At 40.3% G+C, this 13,051-nt stretch overlaps 1 protein-coding gene across 3 annotated transcripts in view; it reads right to left on the minus strand.

The window, feature by feature from the left end:
* Positions 1-13,051, minus strand: part of PLCL2 (phospholipase C like 2) — a 186,916-nt gene that overhangs the window by 67,740 nt on the left and 106,125 nt on the right. For all 3 annotated transcript variants that reach the window (XM_055320857.1, XM_055320858.1, XM_055320859.1), the window contains exon 2: positions 1,643-4,129. In XM_055320857.1, the coding sequence (XP_055176832.1) occupies positions 1,643-4,129 (2,487 nt within the window). The remainder of the gene's footprint in view (positions 1-1,642; positions 4,130-13,051) is intronic.

Below are 13,051 nucleotides of genomic sequence, written 5' to 3' on the forward strand. Positions count from 1 at the left end.
ATGTGAGTTATCCCAGGTGCACTTCCAAGTCTTGTGCTTTCTGCCTGCAGACACTCCAGTCAGAAATGAGCAGCACTTTGGTTTTATATTTAAACAGATTCTTTTTATTACTATCTCTCTAAACATGGACATCAAACTCTATGTCATTCTGCTCAAGATTGCTTGGAAGTCAACTGCTCGTGACAACAAACCATGACCGTGATATCCACAGAGGGGTCTCCCCATCACTCCATCACACCTCCCTGTTTTATTTTCTTCACAGCCCTTGCTTGTGTCTGCAACTGTCCTATCTGCTCATTCACCTGCTCACAGTCTGTTTCTCCTCCCACCACCCACTCCCAACCAAAGGCACGCTTGTTCACGGCTGCACCCTCGCGGCCCAGACTGCCTGCGCGTGACAGGGGCTTGTTAAACCCAGCCCCCCGACTGCTCTGTCGGGTTCAGCGCCAGCACGCAGCGCTGCAGACACGCTGCTCCGGAGGATCCTCACGGGAACGCTGTGACACACGCACAGCAGCAGCCCGGGGGCACACGACGGCGTGCCTTGCTGGGAGCTGAGGGTTTACCAAACCGTTCTCACCCTCAGAAATAGGGAAAAACCCCTCAGATTTCTGTTATGCTTTTACCTGAAGAGAAAGAGGAGAATAAAATTTCTCCACTGTGATAAGGTCTTTTAATGAATGAGGTATCTGTAAAAATCTGTACAGGGTTGAAATCTGTGGAATAGGAGTCAGATTTTACTCGCTGATGGCATTCTTCTCATAACAGTTATTTATATATATATAACCAGCTAACATATTTAATATTTTTTAATAAAATAAAAATATTTTATTATATAAAATTAAATAAATTTAATAATATATATGTATTTTAATAAACAAATATATATATTTTAATAGATTTTACAGTGCCTGCCAAGCAGCTACCACAGACATGGCAGGCACTCTCACACACTGGGATGAGTCAGGGCCAGTAGCTCCCTGTGAGGCAGGCCCTAGCACACTGCTAGACATGTGGACGATCCTTAATGACATACATTAATTCCTAATGGATTGTTTTTAGCCATCATAGAGTTTAGAGGTAATTATTATCTTAGACTTCTAATAAATACTGACACCACATGTCTTTTACTTGAACACTTGAATAGCTGTCCTCTAAAATCAAGAGGCGGTTCAAAACAAACACATCAGCTCCTTTAAGTGCTTGCTAGTTTCCTAGAGCTGCAGCTCCAGAAGAAAGAATTGGAACGTGAGTCTTTTATTTTGGTAGGTTATCAAAGTGTGCTCCAGCCAAAGAGGATTTGGGAAAACTAGAGATTCCCATGCACACTCTTAGAAAAAAAAAAAAAAATGGGGATCTGTGAATGAGATAAGAACTAGGATGTGGTTATGGGAGACAGAACAAAACTGCTCTACTCTAATACGCTATCGGTATGTTCAATACCAACTGCAGTTCTGGAAAATCAAATGATAAAGAAAAAATGAGACTAGTGAAAAATGTTCTAGTAACAAACTGGAACTTACACATTATTGAAAATCAGATATGCTACTGTAAAAGCCAAAGCCCTCTGGAGTATTCACAGGCCGTGCACATGCATTGTGAAGAGAAGCCTTTGAGCAAATACGTAGACACAAGAATGTACCTGCATGTTCTCTCTCAGATCGGTGGCATCCCGGATAGGGGGCTGGGCATTCTTGAACACCTCATCCACGGTTTTAATCCACAGTGTTCTTAAAGATGCATATTCCCTGGATTTCTTCCCCTTCCTCACAGAAAGGCCCCTTTTATGAGGTTTCCCTCCTCCTCTTCGGTTAGTGATAGCCACGTGGACAAACAGAGAAGCGTGCGCGAGGACCTCTCCGGTCAGTGACTGCAGGGGGACGTGGCGGTAGCCCGTCTGTAAACATTCAAAGGGAATTGTGTACTGGCCGATAAATTCATCCCCGATGTAGTCATCATCTAGTACGACAAAGCGCACCATGGCCAGTTCAGGTAGGTTGATTTGAAATTCGAAGCTTTCATCAAAAATGGGAGCATCTCCGTTCTGGTGCACGGTTTTCGTCCTTTGTTCCGCACAGTCAGCAGGGATTCCGTGAATCTCAACGTAGACGTAAGGATCCACCACATCTCCTTTGGCACCGGATCCCTTGGGTTTGGGAAAGTTCTGCCCGCTGATGATTTTAATGTGAAGAAGCTGAGGTGAGACGCCCGGGACGGAGTCCTTCGTATTGGCGCTGAAGAAAGAAACCTCCTCCCTCATGATGGCTGGCCGAAGGACGTAGCCGCAGTTGCCGTTCTGCCTGAACCAGCCGATATTCAGGTCCATCATCAGGCCTGGGGTCTGAAAGTTCATGGCGACGATCTGACAACCACACTTCCAAAAATCTTGAGGGTTCATGTTACTGGAGTCGATTCGCATTGGGCTGGGGAAAACCCTCGCAAGAAAACGCTTGTTGTAATTGACAAAGTCCCCTGGGTTTTCATTGGCGTATTTGCTGGCGAGCACTTCGTTAAACGAACAGACTTCCCAGTACTTCTGAACCTGAAAGGAGACCTGAAATTCTTTGAACTGAACTGACTTACAGATGCTCACCAGCTCGGACAGTTCTTTACAGAGCTGAAATCGTTTCATAGGCACGTTGTTGGGCTGCTCCACGTTCTCTTTTCCCATCCTCTGAGACATTTCTGCCCCTTCGTCTTCGTCAGTAACATCCCCTTCTACGCCAGAGCAGTGTGAGGACAGCTTCTTTGCTTTAATTAGTATCCTCCCCTTCAGGACATCTGGGGATGGTAGATAAGATTCCTCCGCATTGGGCAATGTGGTATAGAGCTTGTCTCCTAAAATTTTCTTCATGTGTTGAACCATTACCTTCTGCTGTTTAATAGAACAGTGGTTTTCTAAACACAAGATAAGAGGATACTCTGAAGCAAAGAATGCATACTTGTTAATAATATCAATGACACTGCGGAAGACTATCTGAGAGGTCATGGTGTGGCCTGTGTAAATTACAGGTTCATTATCTGGCCCATCCCACACATCTAATTCAACACTCCGGCAACCCATTTTAAGAGCTCGGATGTATCCTGTGATGTCAGAGGGGCCTCGGAACTGATCCTCTATTAAGTATGTATTATGAGATGAGTTTATAAAGTAATGAGACAAAGGTTGCTTCATATCTTGACAGACCTTCTTATGTTCCGGATCAAATATGTAACAGTCAGGGGACATAAGGTACTTAGTAAACCCATCTATGGAAAGCCAGCCCTTTTCCTGACCTTCTTTGGATGGCTCATATTTGTTAATAATTTCAAGGCTTATTTCCTCATTTATATGTGCCACACCCTGCTCTGCCTCAAGAAACATCATAAGGTCCTTGGTATCAAGAAATTCTTTATTGCTTGAAAACTGAACTAAAAGGAAATAAATTTCAGGTCTGGTACAAAGCTCATGGAAAACCTCAACAAATTCTTCCTTTGTGACTTCAGTACCAGCTTTGTCCTTGGATTTGTGCAATTCTTTGAACTTAAGCTCAATTTTGCTAGTTTTTAAACCAGGATTGAGATCTCTGATACACTGCACAGCATTACACAGCGTTATATGTCCAAGGTTATCTACATCAATTTCACTAAACATTTGTGAAACCCAAGAAGTCCTCATGTTGTCTTGGCTACTTTCTAACATATCAAGTGTATGTTTTCCATAAGAAATTAGGTACCGCAGTCCTGTAACCCAGATGTTCGCAACATCTGCAGAGTTGGCAACCAAATCAAGTGACTCATAATTCTCTCCGTATATGACCGAAAACGCACAATCTTCAGATATCTGGTCAGAGATGCCATTGCTGCGGAATATGTCTGTATTTTTTCCTGTTCTCACTTCCTTAATGGATTTAATATCAATCTTGGCTTTCTCAGAATCCTTCTTAGATGGTTCCCACCTCAGGCTCTGCATGTCAGCATCCAATAAAAAATACCTATGGTAAATCCTAGAGTTGGAGCGAACCTTTTTGAGTTCTGAACCCTCAACCATTGAATTGATGCAATCGCTTGCGCTGCTGATTTTCTTCTCCGTCGGCATGCTACTGAATGAGACTGTCTTCTTCCGTTCTCTCTTCTGTTTTGTACCATCCTGGGAGGAAAAAAAAAAAGAGTATAAGAATAACATAAACATGGGTTTCCATGTTCAAGACGAGGAATTAAAGTTTAAATTTCTTTTAAAAAAACACCATACTGTTAGGATTTCCTGTTGAATATTCTATGACAAATGGTATTCAATCCCTTATAGAGCTTAGAAGTGGCCCTGGAGTTTGCAGCCTAACATAAACAGGTAAAAAAAAAAAAATCATTGAATAAGTATAATCCATGGGTATCAAGAAACAGAATTTCTTTTCTTTCTTTCTTTTCTTTTTTTTTTTTTTTTAAGAAACACAATTTCAATAACACACAATAAAATCCTTTACAGAGAACCAGCTACTTAAATTGCAGGGCTCAGGTAAAAATGAAAACGCAGGGCTCCTTGTTCAAAAATTGTTAAGAATTTTAGAGGCACCAGGGTGACTCAGTCAGTCAAGTGTCCAACTCTGGATTTAGCTCAGGTCATGCTCTAAAGGGCCATAAGAGTGAGCCCCGTATTGGGCTCTGCACTGAGTGTATGGAGCCTGCCTAAGATTCTCTCTCCTTCTCCCTCTGCTCCTCCCCACTCTTTCTCTCAAAAAAAAAAAATTGTTAAGAATTTTAAGGTGACAGAAGAGCATTAAGTGCAGGGCCCTTCTGAGTGTGGGGCCTACACAGTCGTACAGGTCATATCCCCATGAAGCAGGCTCGGTGTGAATACATCTCCCACACTAGTGTTCCTCAAAGGGCTGTTACCACACCACTCGCCTCAAAACCACCTGATTTACCTGATGAAAATGCAGATTCCTAGGCATGTGGGATCAGATCTGGAGGGGGCAGTGCTCGGGAATTCACATTACAGGCAACACTCTAAGTGATGGGGATGCCCCTGAAATCTGAAAACCGCTTCCTGACCACTTGGACTCACTAAGATGTCTGGGCTATTTCTGGAAACAACATATGCCCAAAGACCAGAAACAGCTGAGTACTGACCACTAAACTGTGCGTTAAATGAATAGACACTGAGATTCCAGCAGAAATTCCTGGCTCTTTAGAGCCTCAGATTAGTCGTGGTTCTCAGGACTTTAGTCAGATATGGTTTGACGGCTGCCATTGCACTGAGTCTGGGTGGGGGGATAGCTGAGAGTGCCTCAAAAGTCCTAGAGCTGGATTTTTTAAAGCCTACCACCATGCACCAAGCTAGCGTTCAGAACAGTGTCACCTAAGTACCTCCAGTATTATCAGTTTATTAACACTATCAAGGGAAAAACTTCAGATGGCATCTATTTCTAAAGAAGTCTACATCACCAATGACACATCCCTCAACTTCCCCCCCACAGTGTAACAGAAGCCCAACTCGAGATGCTGATGCCACAGCTCTGTGTGTATTTAAGTTCCTTCTCTGTGCAGACACCTTTATTCTTTTTTTTAAGTGCTCAAATGACCTCAAAGCAATTTTCACTGAAAGTGTGATGTTGCCTTTCAGGAAGTATATGACATTTCTGATAAATCTTCAGTAAGTCATTACATATATAGGGAGTAGACATGGAGGTTGAGATTCTATAACTTTTGTGGCAATAAAGAAAAGAGCATGAAGAATATTATAAAAGGCAATTCTAACTCTCCTGCTCTGGAGAGATAATCTATTTTGAAAAATATCTCTACATTTTAGAAAGTGATTATGCTATTCTCTGCATCTGAAATTTAAAACCACTCTTAGATTTTGGCTACCTATACTTCCAAAAGCAATTTGCAGGAGGTAATTAAACTAAAACTTTAAATCATATGGGCATCATTTCCCTCAAAGTTTCAAAATGAACTATAGAGGTTTTTGTGATCTAAATGCCAAGATAAAACATAAAAGCCAAAAGGCAGAGTATTTCTTTGTAACTGAATCCTCAGAACAATAAAGTGCAAAAGACATAAAAACGGTGGCAATTGTATCCATAAGATGAATTGCATCATAGCTCTTCCAAATCCCTAAAGCATAGATTGTGTTCTATCTATTTAAGTGAGTTGGCATGAAATTAAATTTGTAATCAGCCATGCATAAGGGCCTGAAACAAATGTATAAATTTCCTATTTTTCAGAATGAAGGTTGTCTTTACCTTTAAAAACACATATGTGCCTGTAGTAAAGACAACATACTAATTAAGTAAGGGAATTTTATAATCTTTATAAATTGTATCTCTAAGGTGCCACTAGTAAAAAGATGTCACAAAGATAAATGGAGGTGCTTATCCATTAAAAATATATATAGCATTTCCTCAACACTGTAATCTTTTATTCTGTCAGTCTTAACATATTGATTAATACCCATCTACTACCTTCTAATTTATTACAATTGATACATTTCAGATTCATAGGTCTCTTTGTTACTAAGAAGAAAAAGCCTGTTATTAATTGCAAAGCATATTAATAACATACTTATGTGCTCACACACCCTCATCTGTGGGACAGGCAGGGGCTTAAACACCACACTTGAGGCTTTAAAAACATTGCCTTGCTTTTCACAAGCCAATCAGGTTTTGATTGGTAAGTTGCATCCATTGCAGACACACATGATGGTCACCCAAACACAGGCTGGTATAATGCCAACAGGGACTTCCCATACTGGAGACTTTCCTGTCTCTTCTTCCCCCTCTGTCTGTGGCCCCCCATTCTGTCCTTTTTGGAGCACACCACGGTCTCTTTCCTCCCCAACAGATGAAGCCATTGGCAAACACCAACAGAGGCATGTGCTCGCTTAGAGACCACACAGGAGAACAGATGTGTGAGCTTGTCCTTAACCATTTGATGGACCAGAATCACTGTCTGGAAGCTACAGGAGGGTCCCCCATCGCCCAGAGGAAGGAAAGACAGGGACAGAAGCCCTTGTGTGGGAGGGAAGGACAACTGAGGTTCAATAGCAGGAGTTTCAGGGTCCCAACTTGCCTGACTCCCAGAATCTTTATCCCACACCTACTCATTTCTACTTGGCTTTCACTTTTCAGGCCAGCAGCTGACTCTTGAATGATGCGAGGGTTAGGAGTACCATCCCCCACACAGTTGAAAATCCACGTATAACTTCTGATTCTCAAAAAAACTTAACCACTCATGGCCTACTTCTGATCACACAGAGTTGGTTAACACATATTTGGCATGTTATGTGTATTACTGTATTCTTACAATAAAGTAATCTAGAGAAAATGTTATTAAGAATATTGTCAGGAACAGAAAACACATTTACAGGACTTCACTGTGTTTATTGAAAAATAAACTCCACGTGTAAGTGGACCCACACAGTTCAAATCCATATTGTTCAAGGGTCAGCTGTACTTGCGTGAGCTAAGCAGCTGCTCAGCAGCAGAGTCAGAATCTATTTTCTGTGTTATCTAATGTGAGTTAGTTTAAATTTAAGTGAAAAGTGCTACACATATGGTCTTTTTATCTAAAGAAAACAAAATGTATATAATGTACAAGAACTAATCATCTAAAACCAGAGGAAAAGACGTAAGTTTCTGCTGACACGAAGGTGCCTCAAAATATTTTCCGAAACAGTATAAATGCTGTTTCGGAGCTGGTTCTTACATTTTAAGCACTCACCATCTAAAGCTTCTGAGTGGTAAAAACAAGATAATGTAAACTTGGTCCATTGGTGCATTTCTGCTACCCTATCAGCATTTATTAACACCAAGAGGAGGAACGTAACACAAATGTTCAGTCTGGAGGAAAATTAGCTTTCAAAACCCCACCTCCTCCGTTTCAACCCTGAAATGCTAAATTTTAGGTAAATGTAGGGATTCCAGCATGGAGACTGGGGCAGGGCATAACAGAAGAAGCGGATATACTATGAAAACAAAGTAGCCCTTTGTCCTTCCGGTTTGTTTTGAGTCAAATCATTTGATTTATAAATAACACTAAAAAAAGACCTGAGATCTTTATGTTGATTGAAGGGGGCCTAGGAATAAACTGGGTTAAAGAAATTTCTATCTTTAACAAAAGAAAACAAAACACTCCAGAAGCAACTTGAGGCCTCTTCAAGGAGCACAGCAAGGCAAGGTCATTCTTAAGCTCAGTAACAATAACTCTGAATTGAAGGAATAAGTCCTGCTGGGCACATCAGAGTTACCTTGCAAAGTTTTTCATTCATTGTTAAAACTTTGATGTGCTCTCCAAGATGAGCAAACAGGAAAAAAATAAAGGATCTGGAGCAAAGTGGGTCACTTTGAAGGTCATTTTGTACAATCAGATGAACTGAAAAGAAAAAAATAACTTGAAGAAAAGCTAGGTATGGCCAAATGTTGCTTCCCACTCACGTGGAAGTCCCCTTACTACAAATAACAGAGAGCTGCTTGACCCACAGACTCCTCTCCTCACGGGTTCCCTCTTCCATGCTGCCCTCTATTGTATTCCAAGAGCTCAGCCTGGTCCAACTTTGGCAAAGAGTCTACAAGGGCACAGATCAGATGATGGCTTGGGAACCTATAGGTGACTTGAGTGTCACCCACTTGAGCAAGTACAGTTAAGAGGATAGCTTAGAATGTGGAAAGCCAAGAGAGATCGTCATTCCTACCATAACAAGAAAGAGCCAAACTGTCTAAAAAATCATAAGTTTTTTTTTTTCTATTCATCAGAGAACTGTGGTCACAAAGCAACCAAGGGAATGGAATTCCAAAGAGTGACAAGCCCTTCCAAAGACAGACAAGACACAGAAACTGTTTCATGTTTGACAGAGCATGGGAGGGAGAGGCCACCAGGGAGGCATATGACAAGTCAGCTAAAATTTTAAGGAATTCATAAAGGCCAAGTGTGGGCTAGTTTATCAGTTTACAGTAACTGGGAGCCCCAGATACAGGCAGAGTTGGCACTCATTTGGAGGTCTTCTTCATGGGTGCTCCTGAGAAATACTGGGGGCAGAGCAGGAGAGTGAGCCCCTCTGTAGGGCACAGGCGTAGGGGACAGATCGAAACTCTGCCTATTTCCCCGACTACCCTCCTACATTGAAGCAAAAGCCTTGAGTCACTGAGGGAAGGGCAGCAAGCCCTCTTTTTCCTAGGACCACTGGGGAAAGGGTAGAAGCGAACTCCATCTATCTCTATAGGCAGGTAAAGATCTGCTGCTCCAAGGGGTAGAAGAACCTCTTGGACTTAGGAGCCTGCATCAATAAAAACAGAATTCTACTGCTACCAGGAGAGAGCAAAAACTGTCTCCTGCCCAAACTCAGCACAGATACTGGCAGAGCATGGCAGATCTCTGGAGAGCAGGGCAGGAATGCTGGCAAGGTCTCATCCCTGATGCACAGGAGCATATGGCTGTCTGATAGTGAAACTAGACCAGGAGGACCAAGAATGCCCCTTGACCCCCAAAGAAGCCTAGCACCAAGAATAAGCAGTGTACCATGGAGGAGGGGCAAGAACATGGAGAGAGACCCCTTTCTCACACAGGCATTCACAGATGAAAGCTGAGGGCGGAGCAGAAACAGTGAGTAAAACCCTCTGGGATGCCAACGGCCACCTAAACACAAGGTTATGGTGGCCCACTGGTGGAATAACTTAAAAGCCAGTGGAATACTGAAGGTAACAATGGCAATTCAAAACACAAAACCAGCTCAATTATTGACTAGACTGGCTCAACTTCCCCTACACTGATGGCCCAGAAGATGAAGAGGCATGTTCATTTCTAAGTATAAGTATTATTTACTTCAGTCTTTATTAAACATGATGCCTAACATTCAATCCAATTTACAGGACACACACGCATGCAAGTGCATACACACACACACACACACACACACACACACACACACACACACACCCTAGACATGTCACAGTCAAATTGCTGAAAAAACAATACAAAAAGAAAAATGTTTAAGTTATATACAGAGGAGCACAAGAATTAAACTCAGGGGGCACCTGAGTGGCTCAGTCAGTTAAATGCCTAACTCTTGGTTTCAGCTCAGGTCATGATTATGGGTTGTGGGATCCAAACCCCACATCTGGCTCCTGGAGTCTGCTTGAAAAATTCTCTCCCTCTCAAAAGAAATAAATAAATCTTTTTTTTTTTTTATTGCAACTCAGGTGGATTACAGGTGATCCACTTACATCTAACCACAGGACATTTTGCAAATGTACTAAATTCTTTTTTAAAGTTATTCCCTTTTAAAGGCCTATAGTCCCTAAATTTTCCTATGCTTCCACAAAGGTGTCCCTAACCTAGATATAAGTCTCTAAAGGCTCACACGTGGGTTTCAGATGCCTTAAAAGACTGTGATTGGATTCTGAGAGTGGTATGAAAACCCATCCCTCTTCCTCTAAGAGGTTTAGAATTCTGGCCCTCATTAACATAAATCTCAGAAGGCAAAGAAAAAGATTATCATTTCCTAAAAGAGAATGTCAACCTTAAATGTTAAAGGCAAAGGATACGTGTTCTTCAGGGTTGTCAAGGAAATTTTAAGACTATCCAAAAGAGAAATGACAAATTGACAGACAGGCAAGCAAAAGGTAACAACATAATTTCCTTTTGGGGATATAAGTAAGTAACATAATTTCACTAATAACAACAGCAAAAACAATCAGTCACAGAAAGAGTTCTTATTTACAGCTGCGAAATGTTTTCTTAATTCTAAGGTAGAACAAAATAATCCAAAAGTTTATAAACTTTCTGGTTTAGGAATCACCCACAGAAATACCGTAAGCCACAGGAGGCAAGCTACCATTGCATATTCTCTATACCTCAGTCTTCCCACTTGTAAAGCAGAGATTTAAAAAAATACCTGTGCCCCCCAATACGTGTTATTTATAGTACCTACTTCATGGGGTTGTTATAATAATAAATGAGTTCACAGCTGGAAAGTGCTCTAAATGCTGCCTACAGTTTTGGACATCCTACTTTGAGATGCTGTTCAATAAATACACTTCAGATTGAAATTCTTTCTTCACAAAAGCAAAATAAAAGGAAACACTATCATAAATGTGCAATTGCAATATTCTAATCACTTCTCCAGAAGAGAGAGAATGAACACATTTCCTCTCTGAGGCTACTAGTTAATGCTGCTGTAGGACTTTTGAGCACAACCAAGTGGATGTGATACCCAAGATATATTGAGGAAACTGTCAAAAGTAGCCAGATGCCCTCTTCAGGGAGTTCATAGGGCACAGTTCATAGGGCACAAATAAACCATTTCTCAAAGTCTTTTGTTAATTTTATTTATTTTTCTTTTGTTAATTTTAAATCCCATCCATATAGTTAGAATTATAATTTAACTCACATGAATATTCATATGTAAAAAGAAAAATTTGTAGCAATGATCCCCACGTTTTTGTCTAAAAAATAATCAAATAACTTCACTCAAAGCACTTTCTGCTCAGAATTATTGAGATGATTCCTTTTACTTCATATGCCTATGTTATTTCCTACAGTGTTCAAAATAACTACTTGCAAAGAAAATACATTTCTAATTCCTGTAAAATGAAGTCTCCAAAGTCAGGTTAAAGTTTCCAACTCATCTGATATAATGGGTTGCATCTGCCTTGAAAAAAAAAATAGGGTCTTCAATTATGAAATCAGAGGACCACGGTGGAATACAATACACTCATGACAACACTCTTTGTTGAATACTTTCACTACCACTGAAATATTTATTCAAAGTAAATTTACAAAACCATGATGTACATCTGTGTCCAATGTAAACTGCAGTAAAATTCATCGCTTTTCTACAGTAATGAAAAACTTAATGGTGAACACTGAGCTCCTATAAACTATACAAGTGCTACTTTACATTCCAGTGAAAATATTGATGCTAATGAATTTTAATTTATGATCTATAATAATGGTACTTAAGTGGTCCACTTTGGTGTGAAAATTATCAGTGTTTCTCAGCTGTGTATATGGTAATTCCTTATTCAGCACATTATAAAGCCTGCTGACTTCCTATACTACAGAGCTATTTCAAGATGTGGTTACATAACTTTAATTGTTAATAACTGTTTGGTAAATCATTTTGAATTTTAAAAGCCATGCAAGTTGAATCACATAATATGTAATCTTAGCTGCAAATAATCAATTCTAATAGTTACTTCTCAATCACAATTTTTCTACCTAAATTGTGCTGGTTCTTCACTATTTCGGGATAGCATAGGAGGAGGAATTTATTTTCCTCACTTTTCATCCTTAAATCTGTCATTGCTTCACACTGAGGGGAAATGATGGCTACCCTAAGGGTAGTCAGGAGTCAGAAGGAAAACTTCAGGGGCACCTGGCTGGTTCAGTTGGTAGAGCATGCAACTCTTGACCTCAAGGTTGTGAGTTCAAAGCCTCATATTGGATGTAGAGATTTCTTAAAAACAAGATCTTAAAAAAATAATAAGAAGAAAGGCTCACAGGGACCTATAAGCAGGCAGAGCTGCTGTGTTGGGCCACACCTACCACAGAGAAGGATGAGGCCCAAGTTCTTTCAGTCAGAAATTTTAGTATTTCCACAATTATTTTAAAATTAAATTCTAAAAGGAAAATTGCTTCACAATTTACTCTGCAATCATCTTGTTTATTATTTTCTATCTCATCTTATAGGAAAAACAAACTTCTTCCTGGGGCCTTTTTTAATCCAATGATTTGCATATGAAATTAGTGTGTGTGTGTGTGTGTGTGTGTGTGTTAACTATTAGATCAGAAAAAAAAGAGAAAATAATGAATCATATAAAAGGGAAAGTTCACAAGTTCACTTCCTATAAAATATTATTTCAAGTTCCAAGTCATTCACAAGGCTGTGCTAGTCCGGCATTCAATGCTGTCTCTTCTCCAAACTCGTATGAAATTTAAAGTCTCTACCCTATAATTTAACACTTAATTATAGTCTTATTCAGTTCTCTAATTGTTTTATGTGGGTTAGCCTTATCTCTCAAGCAGAAAGTAAATTTTTTTGAGGGAATGGGCTATGTCTTACATTCTATAGCCTCTG

Source organism: Nyctereutes procyonoides, unplaced genomic scaffold, assembly GCF_905146905.1.
Source record: "Nyctereutes procyonoides isolate TBG_1078 unplaced genomic scaffold, NYPRO_anot_genome, whole genome shotgun sequence".
Lineage (NCBI taxonomy): Eukaryota > Metazoa > Chordata > Mammalia > Carnivora > Canidae > Nyctereutes > Nyctereutes procyonoides.